Below are 27,844 nucleotides of genomic sequence, written 5' to 3' on the forward strand. Positions count from 1 at the left end.
ACTGAAAAAATCTGTCCTGACAAATTTTACAGTAACACAACCTCTGCAATAAGATTTATTCAAAAAACTATATTACATGAAATAAATGTGTTTTAAAAATCTTCTTTCACACTGTAAGCTCATTTTATAAGATTAGATAATGCTTTCAATGAAAAATCTTTCCAATATTTTCAAATCTCTTGAGCTAATAACTCTTACCGTAAGCCATTCCTTTGGTCAAAAGCAGGAATCATAGAGTTAGGGTGCTCTGCCATCAACGCCACAAGCAGCTGAAGGACATCCATTAGATTGTCATCCTACAATTATTTTAGAAAGTTAAAAATAAAAATCAGGTGAAGATAACTTATTTCAATAATGACTAATCCTTAAACAAAGGATATTTCAATTTTACAAAAAGGAGTAGACACCTGTGTAATACATGCCTGTTTTGAAAATATATTGTTTAAATATACACCTTCTTTGTATAATCAAACTATATATCATCCCCACTCAGCTCCTTACTAGGAACCTAAGGGGCAGGTATTGGACACAGCAGTCAGAACCACAGCTAAGATCTGGCATCAGCGAACAGAGCGCCCAGATTCAACACCCCTCTGGCTCCTAACTGCAGCTGTCCACCCCCACATGAGGGATCTGGACTGAGCTCCCAGATCCAGCCTCAGCCCGGTCCCAGTTGATGTGGGCATTTGGCAAGTGAACAGATGGGAGCTCCCCCTTTCTGTGTCCCTTCTGTCTGTCTGTCTGTCTGTCTGTCTCTCTCTCTCTCTCTCTCTCTCTCTCGGATGTTGTTTCCATCTTATCCTCCCTCCAACTTTATGAATGAATTTTTTACAATACATTTTTAAATGAAAACATGTGGGAACTAGAGTTGTGGCAGATTAGGCTAAAATGCCACCTGCCACACCAGCATCCCATACCACACGGCCAGTATGAGTCCCTGGCACTTGACTTCTACCAAGTCCTTGTTTTTTTTTTTTTTTAAATATACTTTTATTTTGAATTTTGAATTGTGTGGTAAAATTTTGTGTAGGCTCGGATTCACCCCCCTTCAGATTTTTCCCTTTTTGTTACAATAGTGTAGCCCTTCATAAGGAATCTTAATTCTATCAGTCTCTTATTTAAGTGTGCCCTGACACTGCTGGTACAGACAATGTCAGACAGTCCAGCATCCCATTGTCTACACATGTCCAACAGTTTCACTGGGATTCCATCTTTGGTCTGGATGCATGTTCCATTATACCCCCAGGTCCTTGTTAATTCGCCTAAAAAGGCAGTGGAAGATAGTCCTTAGACAAACTAATACAAAGTTCCCCAAGCCACCTCTTGCCTGGCCTTGCTCCAGCTGGTGCAGCTGTGGTCATTTATGGAATAAGCCACTACACAAAAAATTCTCTCTCTTTCTCTCTCACTATGTCATTCAAATAAATATTTTAAAAACACATTTACTCTGATATATACATTGAAACATCACAATACCCCCCCAAAATATACCTAATTCTTAAGTGACAAAAATAAAAATAAAACGTATATAGTAATTTTTCAAACCCAGCAGCTTTGTTAAAATGCCCCTTATAATTAAGAGTTCTTGAAGTATACTCTACACAATAATACATCTAATGTATTATTTTATTTTTGGAAAGAATATACATCAGAATCATCATTGTGGTGCAAGAGTTGAGCTACCACATTTGAAACTAGTATCCCACATGAACATCAGTTCAAGTCCTGGATGCTCATTCCACTTCTGATCCAGCCCCTGTTGACATCAGGAAAGCAGAAGACTGGCCTAAACATCAGGGCCCCAGCCACCCAGGAGGGAGACATGAACAAAGGTCCAGGCTCCCGTCTTCAACCTAGTCCGGACATGGACCATTTGAGCTTTGCGGCCTTTTTGGGGTGAACCAGCAAATGGAAGAAACTTGTGTGCATGTGTGTGTGTGTTTAAAAAAATATTTCAAATAAATAAATTTCTTGAAAAAGAAAGGAAATACATCATGAAATTGAGGGTAAAAAGGAACTTTATTGAAGCATGACATATGAAAGCCATTCATGTCCGTAAAAGATGTGACTCTGAGTGGGGCACATGATAGCCCATTCATCTAGACTAGAAGAGGATGCTGGGTGCCCCGTCAGAAGATGGAAAACAGAACAGTTTGAACAACTCTCCTGGCAAGTGCCTGGGTCTGTTGACGCACAATGAGGTGGACTTGGTCAGCCAATATACCCTGAAAAGTTTTTCCTAAACCTGAGTGCAACAAAGCCGACGCATCTCAGAACTATCAATACTATTCAAGTAACATGCTCAGAACATTCTAAAGCATCATCAAATGACTGTCCCCCATTCCTGGGTGCTGAGGCAGTTTGACAATAAGAAGCAGCCCTCTCCCATTCTCCCTGCCTGCAGATCCAGAGAATAAAAGGAATTGGAGAAAAAAAAATAAAAGCTTTCTAATCTAGTTGAAAAAAGGGTTTATTGAGGCAGTTTGGGAGGGGGAACATATTTGTGGGAAAATTTTGAGTCAGCTTCTTTTAAAGCTCTGTATCTGCATTGTCCGATGCACTACCTATTTGTCCTGTGGACCTATAGTGCACCTGAAAAAACTAGGCCAGTGTGGGAGTCGCTCTAAGTACAAAAGCATGTACCAGAACGTGAAGACTCAGGATGATAAACAAAATACCTTAAATTTTTTTCTATTGGTTCCATATTGAAATGATACTTTTGTTTCTAATTTGGAGTCAGAGTTAGGGCAGGCAGAGAGATTTATCTGCTGGTTTAATCCTCAAATGGTTGAAACAGCCGAGCCAGGGCCAGGGCGGAGCCAGGGGCCAGGAACTCTGATGCAGGAACCCAAGTATGTGGGCCATCCTCTACTAGGCTCCATGCACATGAGCAGGAAGGGCACTGGATCCTAAGTGGGATAGCCTCAACTCAAACTGGCATCCATATAGGACACCAGCACTTTCAGAGATGGCATTAATATCTAAAACTCTGAACATTATATATATAACTCATTTTTAGTAGTCAATGTATTTTCTTTTTTTTAAAAAAAAGATTTATTTTTATTATTTTTTTATCGGAAAGGTGGATATACAGAGAGGAGAGACAGAGAGGAAGATCTTCCATCCGATGATTCACTCCCCAAGTGAGCGCAACGGCCGATGCTGTGCCGATCCGAAGCCAGGAGCCTCTTCCGGGTCTCCCACGCGGGTGCAGGGTCCCAAAGCTTTGGGCCGTCCTCGACTGCTTCCCCGGGTCACAGGCAGGGAGCTGGAAGGGAAGCGGGGCTGCCGGGATAGAACCGGCGCCCATATGGGATCCCGGGGTGCAAGGTGAGGACCTTAACCACTGCACCACTGCTGGGCCCTAGTCAATGTATTTTCATCAGACAATGAACAGAGCTGCTGTTACAGTCATTTATTTTTTTAAATTATCTGAGTGCATAATTTATATGCGATATGACTGTCACATGTGATATTCTCCACACTCAGAAATCCCTTATTTTTGTCTCCTCTTGAAGAAATCTTAGAAATTTTATTTTTAATGTGGGAAAAGGATGAAGTCTTAATTTACATCGATGATAATATTTTGGACAGCATCCATAACATTTTTAGTGTAATCCTAATCTGAAGGATATAAAAGTACCTCAGAAAAAAGCTACATGTTTAGCCTTAAAATTTTATTTAGAAGAGAACTCTTAATAAAAACATCTTTAAAACAAAGAAATGATGATGTGACTCTGGTGGTAGTGGTATTTAACTAAACTGAAATACTTGGTGCACTATAACCTCAACTCCAAAGGAACAACTTTTGGGAAAATACCTGGTAGTTCTTTATATTAACTTATCAATTTTCAAGGTGAAGAAAATCAACATGTTTATTAAGTCAACATACTGCTATATGTGGCACAGTCAGACACCAATTATGAAACATTACAACAGGAGTATTTGTGACTCCAACTCCCCAAAAATCCTGATGGAAATTCTTCACAGCCTTTGATGTATATTTCAAGACATATGCATATCATTATGGACAATTTGACCCTAAAAGGGAATAGTAATGAGTTCTCAGAAATTAGTTAACTGGGTTGCCTTGACTCCAGTTTTTCCTTTACTGCCTTTAATTTTCTGTTGTAAAAGCTACATGTTGGGGTCCAGTGGTGTGGCCTAGCAGCTAAAAGTCCTCGTCTTCAACACGCCAGGATCCCATATGGGCACCAGTTCTAATCCCAGCAGATGGATTTCCCATCCAACTCCCTGCCTGTGGCCTGGAAAAGCAGTCAAGGATGGCCCAAAGCTTTGGGACTCTGCACCCATGTGGGAGACCTGGAAGAAGTTCCTGGATCCTGGCTTCGGATCGCCATAGCACCAGCTGTTGCACTCACTTGGGGAATGAATTTTCGAATGGAAGATCTTTCTCTCCGTCTCTCTTGCTCTCTGTATATCTGACTTTCCAGTAAAAATAAAATAAATCTTTAAAAATAAATACATAAATAAATAAAAGCTACATGCTGACAAAGAAGGCACTGTATGACATTAAAACATTAATTCATAAGAATGAATGGTAAGGTTGGAATAAATTTTCATCTAAAAATATGGTTATATAGGACACACCAAATTAATGTAATCATAACATTGACATTACAGTTGGAATGCTAAATAATAAAAAACAAGTTTTTTAAACTTACTCAATTTTAAACTCCCTTTCAACCACATTATTTTAAGCTCATTAAAAATTAGTTATTTAACATTCAAACATGCAAATCAGTACAACTGTCTTTAGAAACTTAAAATCTAATCATTTTTATTTTAAAATCCAACTTTTCATTTATTACACTGATTTCTGCAAGTAAAGCAAAAGTACACTCTGAAATACTTCAAGATTAACTTAACGAAATTTAATTTTCATACTATTTAAAGACATTCATTGTAATGCTGAGAGCCATTTCATAATGATAAAAGATATTTAAAGAAAGACTACTAAGATTGTTTCCAAACAAGCAATTTCCTGTAACAGTGATTTAATTAGTGAATATTTCTTTAACTTTTCTACTTTCTAAATTGATTTATATGAAAGGTAGGGTTACAGAGAGAAAAAGCCAGAAGCAGAGAGATTTTCATCTGCTGCTTCACTCCCTAAAAGGCTGCAATGGCCATGTCGGGGCCAGACCCCAAGCAGCAGCCTAAGGGCTGGGTCCATCCCTCTGCTCCTGTCCCACGCACATACAGGGAGCTGCATCACAACTGGAGTAGCTGAGCCTCAGACCACTGCCTACGCGAGACACCAGCATCTAGACGCTGGTGACACACCAGAACATCAGCCACAACTTTTAAAGAAAGTTCACCAAATTCAACATTACCTCATGCATAGTCAGTAGGTAATTAAGAATGGCCTGTAGTTCATCTTCCTTTACTCCAGAATCCTTTAAAGACATAAAACAATTATAATGTTTAGGCCAAAAGAAAAAAATTCTAAAAGGGAAGCTAAATATATAGGTTTTGTCAAATTGTTTGGCTGCTGTAACACTGTAATATGGAATCTAAATTTGAAAAAGCACTGAATACATAATAGCCTATTTAGTAAAGCTACAGAATCCTTAGGCAGATACAAACAATGAAAGACAAATAAGGGTATTAATTCAAATATAATAGATAATCTTTCTATAAAAATTCAGTTTGTAGAATAAAAGAAACAATTCTTAAAATTATCAAAGTGTCAAGTACCAAAAACTGACTAGCAACTTTGCTAGAGAAAAGCAGTATGGTTTTAAATATGAACTCAGTATGAAAAGTTTCAACAAACTCTATCAATGTATTAATCACAAAAGAGAGACCTGAAAATAAAAACAAGCATATACCAAGAAAAAATTTAGAGAACAGAAAAAAATTTAATTTATCAAGAAAAATTTTCATATAGATGGACATAATTATCTGAGTAGAAAGGTATGATAAATGTTAGATTCATTTGCTATAATACTATATGCCAGCTAATGAAGCTTTAGAAGAAATTAAATGATACAGAGAAATTCTAAATGAAACTCTGGTAAGAAACACATTTACAGACTACCATCCTACAAAACAAAATTGCCTTCTTTAAAAATAGCATTAAACTTTACTTTACCTCTGAGAGTATGAAAAGTGACAAAACATGACTATTCCTAGAGACTAACAAATCTAGGTGGTACATTTATAAAGGAATATTACATCCCAAAATGTGGATGTCAAGTACAAGGAGTTCTCTACCAGTGAAAACCCTTTGAGTTCTGCCAGCTACTGTACCACCATCACTAACAGTACTGAGCATTCAATAGAAACTCAGACAATGTGTTTTGAACAAGAATGAATATACCTGAGCTCCAAAGACATCCATGTAACGTGTATACTGCAAGCACCAATTTCCAGTTGTAGAATAATTTATATCCTTAGGTGAACAAAGGATTAAAAAACTCACAGGAAATAAATATGTATCAAAAATATGGCCATATGTAATCCCAGTAACAATGCCAAAAAAACCCCAACAACTAGCTAATCCAAGATTGCATTTTATGTGAAATTCCAAGCTGCCATGCATAGCATCCCACCAGAGCAGCAACATGAACTCACCTTCATCACTAACTGCTTAATGAACATCAACAAGAATGCTCGCAGGGAAAGTATTTCTTTCTGATTAGGTCGTGGTCCATCTTTATAAAAACAAACACATAGACACTTAGTATTGCAGAGAGCTCATTCCAAAGACTTTTTTCTTATTTATGAGAAACACAAATGTCAGTCGCCTGTTCAGTGCCCTTCCTCTGTCTCTAGAAAGACAGCACTCCATGTCCAGCAACTGTATCACCACTCTCCAAATGTGCAAGAACACATCAGAGATGCCCGCTCAGGCATGAAAATGAGGTGACAAGCAAAAGCTGTGTGCACTAATCATAAGCACTTGTATTTTTAAGAGATTCTTTCGTGAGTATTGTTAACAGAAGAAAAATGTAAATTAGCAACATAATATTTCCTGCTGTTATCACTGTATAAACTGAAAGTTCCCCAAAAGCTCTTCTCTTCACACAGTGCTGTGTGTGAAGAAGAGAAACATTTTGTTGACTGCCTTTGACATCTTTCTCTTCTGGGAGAGTCCTTGGTCACACATGGCTCACATTAAGTCAATTTTCATGTCTCAAACCTATAATTCCCAAGTAGAAAGCTTTTGAAATCCAACACCCATTGTTCTAAGATCCTAAATGAGGTACCTGTTTGCCTGAGACATTCTACAATTTTTTCCCACTAATCACTATTTACAGCCAGTTCCTAGACCACCAAAGCATAGGACCACCATGACCTTCAACAGATCAAGTGAAATAAGAAGAGAATTGTTTAAAATCTGTTCCACATGATTCCCAGAGAGTAAACTGAAGAGTTAGAACAGGATCACAGAACCTGTCTAGCCAGCTCATGTGAAGAATGAGACTTCCCCCAAAGTCATTAGCAGTCAATTACCCAGTCAATTACCCAGGGACTGAATGCGAAAGGAACTGCCAGGACAGTACATAGTCACCAGGACGTTCTGGACTGGTTCTTGTCACTGGCTTCTCAGCTGCAAAGAATCATACCAGCATCCTCACAGATTTCTGAATTAGGAATGCTGTATTTCCTGACAATAATTGAGTTTATTTTGAAAGTGGTAATAAAAAGGATTGTACAAACATGAGAGCTTGTCTTTGTAATCACTGAACAACTAACAACTTGGACGACATTCAGCATGCATGTTTTTGGACACTGAAGCAGCTTTTTCCTAAATTTCAAGCAACAGATTTTAATCCTTACCAAGGGACCAAAACCATCTTCACAGAACCCACGTATTTTTTAAGGTAGGCCGCTTGGGGTGATGCCTCTTACCTTTGGGCACTCAGAAAAACAACTGCCACAAAGATGAGCATGCAATGCAATGAGAGCTAAAGAGTAACAAGGGAACTAGAATACAAGCGGATTGGCTGGAAATGCCTGATACAGGCAGATGCTCTAGCTAAATTTATGAAGTTGTGAGGATATGAAGGTAGACTACCTGCCTACTACTATAAAAGCAGAGATTTTATAGAAACAACAAACACAGAACTAACAAAAGTGTGAGACAGGCATTATGGCCATGTTCTGAACACCTGCGCCAAGCTGTACCTGAAACTGACAGTTTATATTAGCTGATTGAGTCCTTTTGTTTCCCGTCCCCCGCCAACACACACACAACCCATTTTGGAAGCTGGTTTTGCAATAGTTATAACCAAAAGAGCAACCACCTGTCAAAAGCTTTATTTTGACTACTGACATGGAAGATAAATACTACTCTTTCAGTAAGTTAGTCCTTATCATGCAGGAAAGTAATTATCATGCTGCACTTTTATTATATTTTTATCAGAAGCAGGCACCTTGCATTCTGCAAGAAATCTCCATCTCCAAAAAAACTAACAAGTCTCACTATGAAAATTAATCTCCACATCAATATCACTAGCTAGTTAAAATTTTCTTCTCATTTTCAGTGCCTTACAAGAACCATCCCAGACACGTATGCTAACCGACAACTCATGCCAGCACAAGCAATGTTCTGTCATAAAAGCTACAAATCCTCTAGCAATTAAAATTTAGGATAAACTATCAAAATTATCACTGAAATTTAAATTAAAAATTTCCATAATGAAACACATAAAAACTGCCCAAATTATAGGATAAGTACTGTTTAGAATTTTTTTAATGCCTAATTTTTTTCCATATACAATCTATGACATACACATAGGAATGCTATACCTAATCCTTTCGGGGTGATACCACTTCGATCCTGAGGATTCACTGCCCAGTAGTAGTACTTGAGTGTGTGCATGATGAGAAGCACCGTTCCGACTCTCCGAATGGTATTATAGATGTTGACTGTACCAATGAATTCCGTGGACAGGTAAGTATACAGCATCAGCTGGACCTATGGAATTGAAGCGAGGGTCTTAATCAAAGGACATCATGGCTCAAATCAGCTTCATTTGGTCTTACTTGTTCCAGAAAAGCAACATACTGAGCCTGAGAACACCTGTGACAGAAAACACACATACTCTGACACACAAGCAATTGCACACACTCTTTAAAAGCTAAGTCAATCTCTTATTTTTGGTAGCATTATAGAGTACACGCTTTCCAAAACATCAAATTTTACAGTACTAGTCCACAGACATACCTTTTGGGTTCCTAGTTAGCTACCATTAATTATTTATGAGCATGTATAACTTTTATAATAAACTTGTCACCTACGCATAGCTATCTTAAAGCTAAAAATCTTATTTTGAAGAAAACTAGAAAAGAAAAAAACGTAGTAATAACTAAAATCTTTTAAAAGTACAAACCAAAATTAAGAAAAACATGAAGGAAAATGTAGATCTTACCTTAAGAAACATTTATTAGAACAACAGAAGTCTATTACAACGATTGGAATCTAACATGTCAATCATAATATCACAATCTCTAAACATGTATATCATTGTCCTTCAACTGGCAAAAGATCCTGCTAGTCTCATTCATAAATAGCCTAAGTAAGCACATAAAATTATGTATGCTAGCACTACCTTCAAAACGAGCTCTTTTCGTAGTAAGAACGTGAGTTCCCACTCTACCACTGCACATTCTGACACAAGAATTTCAGAGAAATTATGGCTCTGAAATTCAATGACAATCACGCTCCAGTACTTAAGGTAGCATGAAAAAAAAGAACAGCTTGGTCCTATTCTCAGGCTGAAATCAAAATTTTTCATTTTACTGAAAGTGGATATACTTCATAAACTAAACAACTTTAAGTACACCATATATACTCTCCTTCTGACAACTGAACCTTTATGTTACCCTCTTGGACATTTAGGGCAATTTCATTTCATTTTCAATTCTGCAAAATACCTGAGTGTCTCTTGAGGACTTTTTTAGATAGCAGAAATTTAATCCTTATTTTTTACATGCCTTATAGATAACCATGGATAAATTAATTAGTGAGTTATTGTACACAGTAAGTGGCAGACTGAATCCTTAAAAATGGGACTTAGTAGATGAATGCAGTTTAGAAATTGATGTATATGCTGCCATCCACTGATTTGCTGAAAGCTATCATTATTTGACACGCAGTTACCCATTGTTCAAATGGATAGGCCCAATCTGGTTGTCACTGAAGCAATATAACACTTCCTATGAAATAGTTCAATTCTTAACCACATTATTTCAGCCACTCAGCAAATATTTACATGTCCCTCTAGACACAGCACTGTATTATGGAAATACAATGGCACAAAAGCTGTCCTTTCATAGCTGAAATACAGTTGAGAAGAGGAAAATTACTATGAGTTTATTTTTAAAAATAAATATGCTTATTAAAACACAGAAAGTCATAAGACAAAATGTATACAGAGGTCATACAAACTATTATAGGGTAAGCTGAAACCGTTAAGAAATTATTTCCTAATCAAATAAGTATTAGCACAGGCTATGAAGATGACTAATACAAAGGGCAGACAGAACAAGAAAGAAAACCTCAAACAAGGAAAATGATGGTTGAAAGAAGTTTTCCCTAGATCTAGAAACACAAACCTAACTGCACACTGAAATAATCAGATGAATCAGTGCCTGTGCTGCTGGGTAAGTCTACTACATCCCACACTGGAATGCATGGGTTCAACTCCCAGCTCTAGCTCCAAATTCCAGGTTCCTGAGAGCATGTAGCTTAGCACCTGTCTCTCACATGGACGACCCAGTCCCCAGCTACCAGCCATGGCCCCTCCCAGCTGTTGCAAACATCTGTAGAGTAAATCAGAGGATAGAAGTATTCTCTCTCTCCCTGTCAAACCCTCCTATACCTTTCAAATAAATTAACTGTTTTACAAACAACTGGAAAACATTTTTCAAATAATACTAATATCAGATTCCAATTCCAGACTAAAGAAACCTAAATTTTGTGTCAAACTAGAACGACACCTCTGTTTATTTGAAACACTTCCTCCAATATATTCAATCAGCAGCCAACATGAGAAACGGCTGCTTCAGGGGAACCTTTTGGTATTTGCCTACCTACAGAAAATACTGGAGTTCTTAAGCTAGAATTGACAACACAGAATGCTCATAAAGGTTTAATGTTAGATTAAGAACTACTACATTTTAAATACAATGAGAAACTATTAAGAGTTTTTTGGAGAGATATAATAACAACACATAGAAATTCCAACAGAAAGGTGATAAACTAGACAAAGAATTGAAAAGTATCCAGAAAAGTTTGTATATTAAGAATGATAAAAAAGAGACAGGATTCAATAGCAACATTTAGAGATGAATGGAATGAAGACCTCAAGATCTGTCACATGCTAATTATGAATAAGCATTCCCTCACTCACCCACTTTACAAATCCAAAAGCCACACATACACTAACATCTGTCTTTCCCACTAGACTGAAATTCTACAGAGCGCAAAAATCAAGTCTGACTTGCTCATGCCTAACCACAGTGCCCTGTAAGAAGCAGCTATTCAATGCTTACTTGTGTAAACAAAACACTACCCTCAACATTAAAAGCTTGTCTCTGGGCAGATCCAAGACAAACAGAAACTTTAAGTCACTCTTAGCTCCCTGCTCCAAAAGCAAAAACTGATTCAACCATTCGTTCCTATTATTTCAGTAGCGAGGTAGATTTAACACAAAAGCTAATGAAGCTTAAGCGTCATATTCGTTCCAGGACTCCTTTTCAGCTTCTCCACCCTGAAAACTGCATGATCTTCAGTCCCACAAACCGAGATCTGCCCTTTGTTATATGTAACCTTACAAATGGAATAAAAGCAACTAAACTCTCATAGATAAACAAAGCAGAGTGCTAAAAGCCATTACATTATTCGCAAATTCTGGGAAGGAAATTAAGACCTATTACAAAGCAGAAGGCAATAACACAGGGTAAGATTAGAAATCCAAGAAAATCATATAAAATATCTGAAATATTTTCCTGCATTTAAATCTCTAATAAGAGACTCTTTGATGACTTCAAAAGAGATCCAAAACTTTACAAATATGCTGGTTAGTTAAGACAAAAAAGGATCTAGTAAAAGGTTTAAAGAAGTAACTTGAAACAATCCTTGGAAAGAAATAATAAGACTGAAGGTCATCGGAGAGAAAGAGGTCAAATTTAACCTGGAGATAAAAAGCTACAAAACCTCCAGCTGCCTCCATTGATTATTTCCAAATGGCAACTGAAGTCAGCAGCTGTTTTTCTCTTTAACATTTGGAAAGAGCAGCTGAAAATAAGATATTATGACTCCAGAAAAGCTGAAAAGTTTGCAGACTTTTCCTTTTTTTCTGACAACTAGAATAAATATGTGCTATTCCAACCTAGACAAAAATATACGCATACCCTGCCAAGTGGACCAAAGCCAGGCAGGAGAAGACAGGAAAATAACAGGTTTGAAGTAACACCAATTTTTGATAAAAACTGTGGGACAGATGGATACATTCACATAAGTTGATAAAAATTTCTTTCTTCTAATTCTAACATTACTAAATTGTCAGGACAATTTAATACAAAGCTGGGACTCATTAAAATTTTGCTCATATACGTCACAATTTCATAGAACTGAGTTATTAAAAGGGTACTACAATTTTTGCTACAAATGTACTATATTTTTTATCATTTGAATTAATATAAAATTAAAATGATAAAATTAGACTAGTATATCACACCTTCCAGGAAAAGTGACTTCAGCTGTTCCTGTAAGGATGAATCTGAGAAGCTGATCAAATCAGCAGAAGGTAGCTTGCACAGATCAGGAAGAGAAAGAGAGCAGAGAGACTTGTTAATAAATAGCAGGAATTTTTTTAATGAAACAATATATACATATGAAAACTGCCGTAGTGCAGTGTTAAAGTTGATGGTAAACATTGCTTTCGAAACTTTCCAACATTGATGTATATTTCATAAACAGAATCTCAAGAGAAACTTCACTTAGCAGGATACAAAGACCATTGCTCTATTTTTTACAGGTAATATATTAAAATTATTACAATATATAAAAAATAATGCAAAATTTTCCTGAACAAAAGTATTCCTACTCAAAAAAGGCAATCCCTAAAAGCCAACATAATGATACAAAGAAAGGATAAAAGAAAATCCTCAAAACTTTCACTCTTGTCAAGCACAGAACTGGAGCCAAGAGAAACGAACCCGCGAGCTCCCTTACCTTGGCTGGCGTGTGAATCCATATGGCAGGATTGAGAAGAATGTGATCACACAGCTGCTTGAGCAGGGGCATCCCATTCTGCAGGTTACTGAGATACTTAGAAAACGCAAGGCAAAGTTCAAGCACTGCTCTGCCGACATGGGATTTGGAAGACTGCAAAGACAAGTGGTCCGGAGGTCACTGCCAATTCAAGGCAAGGTAAGCAAATTTACTTAAGTAAGTAAATACTAGCAAAAGGTTGGTCCACAAACTAAGCTCAAAATGATAGATACCATTAGGTTCATCATCACATTTTATTGGACGAATGGAGTCAAGGTAAAAGGGCAGAATGCTGTTTTAAATTTAGGTGATTTTCTGTAACCTAGGGGATATACCAGCATACAGATATTCTAAATCTCTTAGGACAACAAGTAAAGGGCCTTCAAATTAAGAAGTAAAAAAACAAACAAAAAAAACTATATTTACCTTTTCGAGACTGTATCCTATCACCAAGAAGCCCTTACAGGCAAGCATTTGCTCTTGCATGGCAATTGAGTTCTTCAACAATTCCATGACAAAGGCCAGCAAGGTTGAACTAAAAAAGAAAAATGGCAATGGTTTGAGAAAAATTATACCTCTGTAAAATACACTAGTTTACACAGATGTGTCTTTCATTTAGGCTTTATGATTTCCACTGGAAATTCTAAAACTGCTTCAACATTACTCAACTAGATTTTTGACATAGGTTTTGTATTGCCATATTTTGCATTCTTCATCACAACCACTAATAAGCAAACTCTTAGAAACAACATGGCAACTACACATAATGTAGAGAAAAATGAGCATTATTATTAAAAAGTCACATAAATTGCTAATAAAGGTATGTTAAGGTCTTGGGAGATGGAAGGAACTTAGATAGGCAAGTATGTTCAACTTTGGAGAACTAGAGACCAAAGGAAGGTTAAAAAAAAACCATGAAGCAAGCAAACTAATATATAAAACTTCAAAATACGCTAGGGCACTAAAACGGCCTGGTCTCAACTGAGTACAGTTATCCACAAAGGAAAGATGAGGTAATTTGGACACCAACTTGAGGTCTCTGAACACTAATTTCACAAGCCTGTTCAGTATTTCAACAGCAAAATCTAATCACCCAGTTTTCAAGACTTTTAATAAGCATTGTGATTAATAAGTAAGAGCAAAATAATGGCTACAACCATGTTCTACTTCCCCACAACAGTTACAAATACACAAAGGAAGAAAGGGGTAGAACCACCCTCTCAGAGACTCTGAGAGGTTCCCAGAGAGAGAGACAGCAAGACTGGCTACTAAGTCCTCTGCTCCACACCAGTGCTTTCTGCAGGAAATCCAATAAAATGGCAAAGAACTGGATCCTGTGGGGAACCTACAGAGCATTATTGTATCAAAAGAGAATTGAGTTTCAATATTTTTAAACATGGTTGATAAACAGTAGATATGATACCTCTTCCCTCATTAGTTATTTAGTAACAGGCATCAAGTCGTGTACAAATGTAAAAATAAAACCAAGAATCTCAAAAGTGGAGAATGGAAAATTCATTTAAATTTCTCAAATAATAATGAAATATAACTATTTTACCAGAAATTCACCATAATAAATAGTCATTAAAAAATTGACTTAGATATTCTTTCCCACTTATCCTAGAAAATGCCTCTACTCTTGCTAGTTTCAACATTATAACCCAAGATACAAAATGCAACAAATGTACAAGCTAATGGTAAAAAGAACTGAATTTCCTCTTATATAACACCATTTAAAATTTTTGACTTTCAATTACATACAATTAGTACTAAATATTTAAATTAGGAAAAGGTAATTCTTAGATTTAAAAAATGTGCCCACCACTGTCACTGTTTATAACTTTATTGCAAAACAAACTCAATATGCTTTTCAAATATTAAATTTTATTATGATGCTAATTTCTATTTTTGTTTATTTGAAACACAGATACAGGAAGAGAGAAAGGTAGAGAGGGAATTTATCTTCCACCTGCAGATTCATCCTTAATGTCATCAACAGCCAGGGCTACACCAGGCCAAATTCAAGCTCCTGGAACTCCACCTGGATTTCCCATATTGGTGACAGGAACCCAAGTACTTGAGCCATCACTTGCTGCCTCCCAGGGCACAGACAAGAAGCTTGCTCACAACCAGAGTAGCCAGGACTCAAAACAAGCATACCAATACGTTTGCAGGTGTCCCAAGTGGCAACTTAACCACTGAGACAAACATTTGCCCCACTGCTTCTTACAGCTTCCATATTTCCTACTGATTAACAAGAAAGTTGTTTGCTACTTATGTTACTACTGGATTTTACTGGATTTTAGCCATAAATTTCATGAAACTATTCTGACATACCAGCAAAGCTGAAAAGACAAAGACAAAGAAAACTGTTTGCAGCTCAAAAGTGATGGAAGGAACTCACACATCAAATTAAAGGAAAAGATAAAGGAACTCACCAGATACTCAGGTCAACCTCATCAGATAAATACTGCCTATAATCCAACTGCGCAAAAAGTGGAAACAGCACTTGAACCCCTCCAATTGAATGCATAGCACTTTGGATGGAATGCGTTAAAACTGCCTTGACATCCTTGTAAAACAAAAACAGTGACTATCTCAGTATTTTGTGGAACAATTAAAAATAAAGCACTTCAGGATATGCAGAACACTAAAATGTTAACATTTTATGTGTTTAATCAGAGCTATGCAACAGACAAAAATTATCAAGAGAAATAGTCTTAAAACATCATGGTTAGTACCTGCAGCATGAGTGCATGTGGCGAATGAACAAAAATTGAAGGGTTTTCCTTAGGCGAAGACTCGAGGCAAAGCTGGGCATCTGTAGCCCGAGGATTATAAGTAAATGCAATTGAACTAGAAAGTTTGCCATCATACAGTAGAAGTTTGTGATGTTCAGCAAGGAAAATGTCACTTTCCGCTTTGAATTTAAATGTACCCTAGGAGTAAATAAAAATAACAGTTATGACAATATGGCACATCTAAATACAAACTGTTCCAGTCATAAAAATTCAAGAAGAGACATCCCTGACAATATTTTAAGTATTTATAATAAAATTTATTCTTGGAACTACTTCACTGAATGCCATTCATTTCAATAAACTGTGCTTCTAATTCATTTTTTTCCATTTTTTGTTTGTTTGTTTAAACACTGATTTAATAATATGAAAGGTAAAACCAGAGAGAGATCTTCCACCTGCTGGCTCACACCCCAAATGCCCGCAGCTGCTGGGGTTGGTTCACAGCAAAAGCAGGAGCCAAGAGCTTCATTTGGGTTTCCCACACAGTGCTGAGGACAACCATTTGGGCCATCGTCTACCCATTAGCAGAGAGCTGGACTGGAAGTGGAGCAGCCGACGCATGGATATGCAACTCTGTTAGAGCACTTAGCCCCTTCCACTTCATTTCTCGAAAGATATTTCCTAAGTTCCCTTGTGATTTATACTTTGGGTACTTTTGATCAAAGGCTGTTTAGCTTGGTACTAAATTTCTATGTATCTGTTGATTCGCCAACCTTCCTTCTAGTGTTTGCATCCTATTGCATTCTATCGCAGTATATGCTGCAAACCTTCTGGTGGTCTAACACGAGGCCTCCCATGGAGAATGTCAGATGTGCACTTGGAAAGAAGGCACATTCCACTGCTGTTGCACAGTGTTGTGTATATGCCTATTCAGTCCACTGGGTGCACAGTCTGTTCAGGTGCTCTGTTCCCTTAATGGTCTTCTGTATGGTTGCTCTGTATATCTCTGAAAATTGAGTACAGGAACCTCATATTACTATACTGTTGCCATCTTTTTCCTTTAAATTCTACCATGGTTTGCCTCCTGTACAGTTACATGCCACAGAAAGTGACATCACAACAGCCTTAGTTTGTGTCGGTCTTCAGTATGTCTTTGCATAATGTCAAAACCACCTAATGACACATTTCACACATGCTGTTCCAATTGTCCAGTAATACAAGATTGTATTTGGACCTCCTGATATTAACTGTAGTGTTTGTCTTAAGTCTATTTTGTCTGATTCAAGCATGGCCACTTTTTTTTTAGGATCTATTTATTTTTATTGCAAAGTCAGATATATACAGAGAGGAGGAGAGACAGAGAGAAATATCTTCTATCCCAAGTGACTGCAATGGCTGGTGCTGCGCCAATCCAAAGCCAGGAGCCAGAACCTCCTCCAGGTCTCCCACATGGGTGCAGGTCCCAAGGCTTTGGGCCATCCTCGACTGTTTTCCCAGGCTAAAAGCAGGGAGCTGGATGGGAAGTGGAGCTGCCGGGATTAGGACTGCCACCCAAATGGGATCCCAACATGTTCAAGGTGAGGACTTCACCCTCTAGGCCACAGCAACAGGCCCAAGCATGGCCACTTCTTTGGCAACCATTTCCATCAAGCATCTTGTTCATTTCACATATGGCCTACGCATATCCTGAGGTCGAAAGTGGGTCTATTTAGGGCAGCACAATGGCACAATTAGTTAATCCTCTATCTGCAAACAACAGCATCCCATATGGGTGCACATGTTCAGCTCAGCTCTGGCCATTGGGGCAGTGAAAGAATGGATGAAAGAGCTTTCTATGTCTCTCCTCTCTGTAAATCTGCATTTCCAATAAACATAAACATATCTTTAAAAAAATAAAGTGAAACACTTTGATGCAGAATTTTTTAAAATTTTTTCAATCAGTCCATGTTCTTCAACTAGGGTGTTCAATCCATTTTTATGCAAAGAATTATTGATAGAGGGACCAGTGGCATGGCCAAGAAGGTAAAGCCATTATCTTCAATCCACACAGGCACAAGTTTGTGTCCTGGCCACTTCACTTCTGACCCAACTTCCTTCTAAAAGTCATGGAAAAGCAGCAAATTTGGCACAAGTACTTAGGTCCCTAGCACCTATTTGGGAGAATGTGAAGCTCCTGGATCCTGGTTCCCAACTGGACCTGCACTGGCTGTTGAAGCCATCTGTGAAGTAAAAAGTGGATACAAGACCTCCGTTTCTTCTACTGTCTTCGTAATTCTGACTTTTTCAAATTAATACATTTAAAAAAAAACTTTAAAATTACTAGTAGAAAAAAAGTGAAGAAATATTTGGTAAATAGTTTGTATATGTCTTAATTATCATATTCACTTTTTTCTGTGTGTTTCACTGACATTTTTTTTCTTTTTTTGGTAGTGGTATGGCAAGCTAAAATGGAAACCAGGATTGACAAGCCTCTGAGCAAAGTCACAACTTAGGCCATGAAAAACGTTAACTCTACTCAATTGCAAATTTAATGAAACTGAGGCCTGGCGCGGTGGCGCAGTGGTTAAGGTCCTCGCTTTGCATGCCCGGGATCCCATATGGGTGCTGGTTCTAATCCCAGCAGTCCCACTTCCCATCCAGCTCCTGGCCTGTGGCCTGGGAAAGCAGTCAAGGACGGCCCAAAGCTTTGGGACCCTGCACCCGCGTGGGAGACCCGGAAGAGGCTCCTGGCTTCAGATCAGCATAGCATCGGCCGTTGTGCTCACTTGGGGAGTGAATCATCGGACGGAGGATCTTCCTCTCTGTCTCTCCTCTCTGTATATCCGCCTTTCCAATACAAATAAATAAAATAAATCTTTAAAAAGATTTTAATGAAACTGAACTTGGAGCATTTCTTACGAATGAAATTTTAGAGAAAAACAAAATTTAAGCTCAAAGCAATCAAAAGCAGCAAATTAACTTATAATTGTATGAAGAGATACTTTCCAACGATTTTTACCCCAAAAATAGGCAACTTTGAAACTATAAGCTTTTGTTTTTTTTCTGCAAATTCATTCTGCAAAAGCCTATCCCTTAACTTATTTCTTCGGAGCGCACACAAGGAGCTCAAACGATATTTGATTAGGAACTTCATGAGTACTCAGTCATGAATTGCTTTAATAAACCACATTTTTTTCATCATATCTGAGATAAGGAAAACACTCCATTTTGTTACTTTACAAAGTTACAGTCAAGTATTTTTTTAAAAATCCTTAGTTTTTTAGAATGTTTATAAGAACAAACACAAGCTTTCTGATTATATATATTAACTATAAAATATTACAGTACTGTAATGTCAGTTTATAAGTCACCATGTTGGATTTAGTAGGAAACAGCAGATATAAAATCAATGTTAGTTAAAAAAAAAACATAAAACAAAAAAAACATGTAATTTGTGACACAAAGCATTTGGCACAGAGATGTAAGAGAAGTGCATTGGTGCAGCACTGAAATTTCCACTTTAAAATACATCATCAGGGCCTGGCACAATAGTCTTGTGGCTAAGTCCTCGCCTTGTATCTGCTGGGATGCCATATGGGGACAGGTTAGTATCCCTGATGCCCCACTCCCTTCCAGCGCCCTGCTGTGGCTTGGGAAAGCAACAGTGAATGACCCAAAGACTTGGGGTCCTGCACCCGCATGGGAGACTCAAAAGAAGCTCTTGGTTCCTAGCTTTGGCTCAGCTCAGCTGTGGCCATTGCAGCCACTTGGGAAGTGAACCAGCAGACAGAAAAATCTTTATCTCTGTAGCTCCTTCTTTCTGTATATCTGCTTTGCCAATAAAAAAGAAAATCTTTGGAGGAAATTTTTAAAATAAAATAACTGTCATAATTCCCAGGTATTCTATGCACCCCTCATGGTAACCATAAAGAAAATACCTAAAGAGGAGACAGAAAAAGAAAGGAGAAAGGAATTAATATGTGTTAATGAAAAACTAAGATACAATGAAAAATTCAGTCTATTTGGCTGTACTGCTTCTGCTCTAGCTTCCCGCTAATGTTCATCTGAGAATTAGCAAGTGATGGCTCTAGTGGTTGGGTCCCTGTCACTCACATGGGACAGCAGGACTGAGTTCTAAGCTCCTTCTTGCAACTTAGATCTGTGAATTGTGGGCATCTGGGGAATAAACCCACAGATGGGAGCACTCGCTCTGTCTCTCTCACATTTTGTAAACTGTTATATACTCATACAATGGATTCTGCAATAGAGAGGACCAAGTGCACTGATACAAACAACACAAGCGAATCTTTGCATGTGTTGAAAATGCGAAGAAATTGACAGGGGCACACACATTGCATCTTTCACAGACTCTTAAGAAAAGTAAGTCTTTTCTTAAACATTTGCCTTTCACCAAGAATGAGATGAGGTTAAGAAGAAGGAAATGATCTGCAAGAAGCACAGTGGAACCTTGGGCAATGATGAAAATATCCTATTTCTTTATGATGGTGGCAGCGACGCTTTTCTTTAAATGCCTTAAAATGGTAATATAAATGAACTCAAAGGAGCTGAGCTTGTTCTGGAAGGAACACAGCAGACATTCACGTCCTTTGAAATCATCGAAGGATAAACCCAAGTGTTCTGGGAACCTTTCATAGCACTCTTAGTATATGAGCAATTTTGAACCTCTTTGTCAAAAAAAATTTGGGGCCCGGCGCGGTGGCGCAGTGGTTAAGTCCTTGCCTTCCACGCCCGGGATCCCATATGGGCGCCGGTTCTAATCCCGGCAGCCCCGCTTCCTTTCCAGCTCCCTGCCTGTGGCCTGGGAAAGCAGTCGAGGACGGCCCAAAAGCTTTGGGACCCTGCACCCGCGTGGGAGACCTGGAAGAGGCTCCTGGCTTGGGACGGGAATAGTATCGGCCATTGCGCTCACTTGGGGAGTGAATCATCGGACAGAAGATCTTCCTCTCTGTCTCTCCTCTCTGTATATCTGCCTTTCCAATAAAAAAAAATAATAAGAATAAATTTTAAAAAAAACAAATTTGACAAAATAATTGTACGTTTAAATAACTAGGTGCAAACAACTCTAATATCCTAATTATTTGGAAAAAAAAATTAATGAAAAAGTTTGAAAGAAAACCTGCTTCCTTCCTTATTACAGTAGCAACATTATTAATGGGAAGTATGCATATCTTGGGCACTAAACATTTCTCAAACCTTGGAGTCAGACTCCATCCCACTATCCTGCTCTACATTGATTTTCACATAGTACTTGCTTCTTATCATAGACTTAGCTGTGCAAAGACATAACCTCACAAAAAAAAAACCCACAGCTAGAACACTGAAACTGAAATGAGCTTGCACTTTGCCTTCTATAAATCAAGTATACTATGCTGTCTTCAGAAATTAAAAGAATCCTTCAGAAAATTGTGACTTTCCTGTTGTATCCCTACTTACCCTGACAAACATTTTGCTGCCACAAGATAAAAGTCCCATGCAAAATTTACCTTCAAATAAAGCTCAACTAACACTGGCTGAGTAGTGAACAAACAATGAGTACCTTATATCCCAGGCCCAACTGATAAATGGCAAATATCTGAGCTGCATTGAGAGCTTCACTAAACAGGTAAACTGCAGTCATCTGGCCACAGAACACCCTGTTAGCATCTGCAGTTTCTGACGAGCCAAGGAAACACTTGTCAAAGGTCTGTGAAACAAAAAGAACATTTCATCAGAGAGGAAAAAAAGACAGTATATCCTCTAGAAATAATTTTTAAATCTCTACCAATATTTTTTGTCCATTCTAAGTTATCTATACAAACTAAAATTACTTATTCATTGCTTTTCATCTGGAATAGAAATCAGCAAAGGCATCCTAAAACAATTAGCATCAGCAACCTTGACAAAAAGGTGGAAATACAAAAGGAAAAAAATTATGATGGCTCTGCAGGTTCATAGCTCAGCAAGCAAAACTCCAGACACAAGAGCATGTTTTGATGCAAGAAGGAAAACACTGAGTTAGCTTTAGGACACATGGAATCAGTCCTCAAGTTATGAGCATTATCACGCTTGATCACAGCACTCCGCTTATATAAGTGCCATTCCCCCCCATTTTTCAGGTGGAGAAAAATATGGTGGAAGAAACACAAGGCTTACTAGATATGGTAAGAACACACAGTCAGTACTCAACAGAACTGGGATTCAAACAGGTCTAACACAGCATCCTAAGTCTCTAACGGCAACATTACATAACATGTCCCGATCCAGAACAGAGGATATGAAAGAAGGTAATGGTGGATTCATCTGTATTCATTTTCTCAATTCTTTTAAGCTTTCTATTAAAAAAATATTTTCGTGGGAAAAAAATTCTAATTTCAATCTCTATTCTGAACCTCTTTTTCAATTATTAACATATTATGATATTAATTATCTGTGGCAGACATGAATTATATTCACCTTACACATAAACAGAGCTTCTACTTATTCTGATCAATGAGCCAGTGATGCAAACACCATCAAAATACAGTCAATGTAACCTATAATTCTTTATCCAGAAGAATTTTGCAATAACTGAACAATCTATAAAACATTATCAAATTTTACCAACAAATTAAAATACTATCTAAATTATGAATATTAAAATATACAATTTTTACTTATACTTATATAAATTCATATTCAAGTCCTGATATGCTTTTCACACTTTTACAACAACTTCTTTCCACGAAACATTTTAGAACTACTTACATCGCTGGTATTGACAAACCATGTTATCTCGCCATAGGAAGCCAGTTCACCATTCACATAACATCGAAGCTCACTGTTCTTCCACCGGTTATAAATGTGCACAATCGTTACCATATACCACTGAATGCACAAAACAAACAAGAGTAACAAGTCTTGAACAAAGCAACCAGTCTAGTAATACAGATAAAAATTAAGCTAAAACCAAACCTAAAAATAAGTTCAGTGTTCTACTTCTGTAGCAATACTTACTCAGGGAAACTCTCAAGGATGAAAAGTCAATCTAATTGTACTGTCAGCTTATTATTAAATATTTCAAACAGTCCTTGAAGAAGCTGAAATTCTAGCATAAATAATTTTCCAAATCTCAGCATGTGGCTTTATATATCTGCCTTTACATATCTAACGCTTTGTTGACCAACAATCTCCAGATTTTAAATTAATTAAAAAAAAACACAAATCAAATTTACACCACCAAAACATATTTGGTACTATAATTTTTCATTGTACTTTCCTGCAACTCTGTAAGTAAGTAAATATCTAATCTCTTTACGATCAAAAATGGAGAGTTAATCAATGACCATAGATTTACGAAACAGTAAAACAAAATTGTGATTCAGCATGGTTATGCAAATATTATAACAAAGTATTTGAATAATGGCATAGCTTGTCAACATAACTATGCCTCAGTAAGATCACATACCTTTTGTGGTTTGAAATCAAATTTCACACAATGTTGAAAGCCTTTTCCTTTTGACTTTATTGATGTTATAATCAAACATCCTCCAACAAAATGAGCAGAATAACCAAGACCTTTGCTGGTTCTGAAACTGTGAAGAGTAAGTTCATTCACCTCCAGAACAATCTCATTTACAAAGGAAGATACTGACACTACTCCATTGCAAACATACGTACCAATACAAGTAAGGCTTATCTTTATCTACATTGATGTTATTGACAGGATCCATTCTGAGCCAGGTGTGAAATGTAAAACCATTCTGGTACGGCCATTTGGCTATAGGAGGTAATGCAATCGCCTAAAGGAAAGGAACTAGGAGTTAATGACTAACATGAAAATTTTTACTACAGAAATCACTAAAATGAGATTTGGTAACACTGTATACATTTTCTACTATTACTTTGTACATGATTAAAATGCTTGGAAGAGGCTATTAATAACATGAATTTTCCCAAGTGCACAGAAACAGTGTTAATTAAAGAACCAAGGAAAATAAGCTACTAGAACACAAATCATGTCTGCCTCCATTTTACAATACACATCCCAAAGAGGTTCCAATTTAACAATCTCTTCTGAATTGCTAAGGCACTGGAATACAGAAGAATGGACAAAATACAAAGAAAAACACCAAAGAAATCGTTCTGTGTGTATTTCTTCTTTTAGTTCCCAGTTAAGACCAAAGAGGACAAATCTTTATCAATTTAAACTGTTTTCACAAGCTACTCTACAAATGGCTCTACCAGTTGATTTAAAATTTCACATTTAAAAAAATCTTCACTCTTCACTTAAAGGATCTGAGTACACAATGGAGAGGATATTAAATAGCCAAAATTACCTTTTAAAAATTTAACTCTACTATAAAGTAAAAATAAAGATGTGTAGGTCTTTATGACCTAGATTTATCAAAATTCTTTTTAATTATTATTCTTATTAAAAATTCTTTTTAATTCTTTTTAATTCCACCAAGTGCAGAAATAAAATAAGAAAAAATATGTGAATTGGACTTCATTAAAATTTCTAATTATAATTTTGGAAGGACAGAGTCAAACAAGTAATTTCTAATTATAATTTTGGAAGGACAGAGTCAAACAAGTGAAAGGACAAAACACTAAAACAGAAAGACTCACAAACTAAATGTCTGACAAAAGAAGTATATAATGAACTCCTACAAATCAATTGTAAGACAAATACAATTATAAAATAGGGAAAAACATCCAAATATTTCTCCAAGAAACATATATGAATGGCAATTGAAGCATATGAAAATATGCCTCAAATCCTTAGCCATCAAGCAAAGGAAAGTCAAAATCACAAGGGACACTGCTTCAACTACTTGATTGCAAAGGTGTGCAGAAACTGGAATCCACATGCTCTAAGATGCTGTTTACAGGAAAGGTCCAGAACCATCAATCCAGAGACCTAAAAGACCTGCGGGGCTGGGTAAAAACGGGAGGTGACAATCAATATGCCTGGGGCTTCTCAAGGGGAGTTTCATTGTTTTACATTGTATTCTTAAGATATACGCATTTATTTGAAAGGCAGAGTTATAGAGAAGAAGAAATAGAGGAAGAAAATCTGGCATCCCCTGGTTCACTGTCCAGTTGGCTGACAGCAGTTGGGGACGCGTCAGGTCAGAAGCAGAAGCCTAGACCCCATCTGGGTTTCCCGTGAGGTGGCAGAGGCCAAAGCACAGGGCCCGTGTTCTGATGCCTTCTCACACGCATCCAGTAGGGAGCTCGGAAACCAGCACCCCTGGTGCCATCACAGCTTGCTGTGCTGTAAGGCCAGCTCCAACAGAAATGTTCTGAAAACTGCCAAGGTGGGATGCACAACTCTGTGATCACATTAACTCCTCAAATTGTGTGCTTTGAAGCGAGATGGTATTTGTGAATAACATCTCAAGATGTTGCTAAAACTCATGCTAGACAAGCTTGTCTGTCTCATTGATAAATCTCACATACACGTTTATGTAGATAAATCAGAAAATTTGGCTATATGATATTGTTTTATGAATGTCTACTATTGAGATCAAGAGGTTCCTTTTAACTGAATATTGCATTAAGAAGAAAGTAACACAAATTCAGTGAGTACTTATAGTCTCTAGTCTAAAAGAAAGTATCAAACTATTCCACTGAACTGTCCTGCTTTCAAGATAAATGCAATTAAGCAGAATGAATAGACCAAATTCTCAAGAGAACTGCAAAGAATAAATGTGGAATGTGGTGGGGAGAAAAATTATTAACATGATGACATTTCCTAATGTCAGAAGCAAATGTTAAGACTCAGTACCAGAGTAAAATTACTTAGGAGAGGTCAAGTCTAAAATATTTTTTAAGGAAAAACTATAAAGTATTAAAAAAAAAAAAGGGCAAAAAAGTTCTCAAAGAAAGTTGTGTATTGTACACATAAAATTAAAATATAACAAATGTTTTTTTAAAATGTATTATCTTTCTGCAGATAGAGCCTGCCATACAGGGTCTAGTAAGCAAATAGCAATTCATTAGACAGATTTTGTTCGTAAAAATGAACAAGAGATAAGCTTATTAAAAGAGACTGAGGTATCCTTTTTTTTTTCGTTTCCTCAAGTCTGGTCCAGCCCCAGAAATTGCAGCCACTTGGGGAGAAAAACAGCAAACGGAAAATCTCTCTCAGTATCTGTCTCTCCTTATGTTTCCATAAGTATGTCTTTCAGATAAATAAATACATAAATCTCTTAAAAATTCCCTTACATACAGTAATAAAAAAAGAATAATATAAAAATATATAAACATTAAAAAACTAAAAAAAACATACTATTTTAAAATATATATAAAACAATACAAATAAAATATAAAAAAAGAAAAAAAATTCCCTTACAATATACAAGTTGTGAGGTTTTTTAACTTAAGTAATGTATATACACTATAGAATGTGCTTTCACACTTTTGAAACATTACACATGTCATGATTAAACATAACCATCTTATTTATAAACTGATCAACAGCTTATATTTATGCTATGATCAATGTAATTAGGAAACTCAGAAACCACAAAACATGTGCAATAAGTTTTGAAGAGTTATTGTCAATCTATATATCAGATACACAAGAAAGGGGGATATGGAAATTTAAGGCTACAGGAAGTTGCTTAGCAACACAGGATGTGAAGGTGTCACACACAGAATGCCAAAGTAAACTCTTAAGAAATCATGACTATAGGGGCCCGGCACGGTGACGCAAGTGGTTAAAGGTCCTCGCCTTGCACGCCCGGGATCCCATATGGGCGCCGGTTCTAATCCCGGCAGCTCCGCTTCCCTTCCAGCTCCCTGCCTGTGGCCTGGGAAAGCAGTCGAGGACGGCCCAAAGCTTTGAGAACCTGCACCCGCGTGGGAGACCCGGAAGAGGCTCCTGGCTTCGGATCGGCATAGTAGAAGATCTTCCTCTCTGTCTCTCCTCTCTGTGTATCCGCCTTTCCAATAAAAAAAATAATAAAAATAAATCTTTAAAAAGAAAAGAAAAAAAAAAGAAATCATGACTATATACATAGGAGTGATGTCCTCATTCCATGATTAACCCAAGTTGTGAACGAACAGCTCTCTCCACTTCCCTGTTTGTTACCTTTTCAAAGAGGAAAAAGCAGCAGGCAATGTTAGTTGGTGTAGGGAAGCTTCTACCTGGCACGGTACCTGCCACAGGTGCTGACAGGACTACGCTGGAAGGAAGTCAGGGAAACGAGACTTCCCAAGCAGTACTTACTGCAGCACTCTTCCCTGGGAAGTTGAAGAAGGCGTCAGGGCCATACTTCTGGGGCACATGCTTCAATACAGACAGAAGCTTGCCAGCATGGGGAGGCTATGAACACAATTAACAGCTCAGTTACCACGCTGCTCAGCTGAAGACAAAGCAGCACCGTTTTAATATAATCAGGATCTAATAGACACAATAATAATCAAGTAATGACCTAAGCTAAAAAGCACTTAAAATAACAACAACAACAACAACAAACACGTTATTTTCAGCTGTCTGAAAGAAACCGTGTGCTCCAGGCAATATTTCCATCATGATAGAGGATTTTTCAGGGATGGGGAACATCCAGCCTGAAGGCTGAATAAGATCTGTAAAATCCTTTCGTCTGGCCCTTCCAAAGCAATTTTAGATGAGACTCAAAATTCAGTAATACTATATTGCAGGCTAACGTTGGCTTGTGGCTTCAGACCAGCCCAGCTCTGGCTGTCGTGGCCATTTGGAGATTGATAAAACAAATGGAAACAAATGGAAGAGCACTCTATGCGTATATGTATCTATGTATGTGTGTGTGTTTGTGTGGCCATTTGGAGAGTGAGTAAGCCAATGGAAGAGGTGTGTATGTGTGTGTCCCATCTCTATAACTCTGGTTTTCCAATACACAAATAA

The 27,844-nt window shown here is 37.4% G+C and overlaps 1 protein-coding gene across 4 annotated transcripts in view; it reads right to left on the reverse strand.

Moving 5' to 3' along the window:
- Window positions 1-27,844, reverse strand: part of LRBA (LPS responsive beige-like anchor protein) — a 633,639-nt gene that overhangs the window by 521,826 nt on the left and 83,969 nt on the right. For all 4 annotated transcript variants that reach the window (XM_040967344.1, XM_040967342.1, XM_040967341.1 and 1 more), the window contains 13 exons: window positions 27,188-27,283; window positions 23,629-23,750; window positions 23,417-23,543; window positions 22,717-22,836; window positions 21,530-21,676; window positions 15,994-16,191; window positions 15,691-15,824; window positions 13,679-13,787; window positions 13,214-13,366; window positions 8,782-8,950; window positions 6,601-6,680; window positions 5,358-5,420; window positions 199-296 (listed from right to left, as the gene is read on the reverse strand). In XM_040967344.1, coding sequence (XP_040823278.1) covers window positions 199-296; window positions 5,358-5,420; window positions 6,601-6,680; window positions 8,782-8,950; window positions 13,214-13,366; window positions 13,679-13,787; window positions 15,691-15,824; window positions 15,994-16,191; window positions 21,530-21,676; window positions 22,717-22,836; window positions 23,417-23,543; window positions 23,629-23,750; window positions 27,188-27,283 — 1,616 coding nt within the window. The remainder of the gene's footprint in view (window positions 1-198; window positions 297-5,357; window positions 5,421-6,600; window positions 6,681-8,781; window positions 8,951-13,213; window positions 13,367-13,678; window positions 13,788-15,690; window positions 15,825-15,993; window positions 16,192-21,529; window positions 21,677-22,716; window positions 22,837-23,416; window positions 23,544-23,628; window positions 23,751-27,187; window positions 27,284-27,844) is intronic.

Source organism: Ochotona curzoniae, unplaced genomic scaffold (genome assembly GCF_017591425.1).
Source record: "Ochotona curzoniae isolate NIBS_2020 unplaced genomic scaffold, NIBS_Ocur_1.0 scaffold_4506, whole genome shotgun sequence".
Taxonomy (NCBI): domain Eukaryota; kingdom Metazoa; phylum Chordata; class Mammalia; order Lagomorpha; family Ochotonidae; genus Ochotona; species Ochotona curzoniae.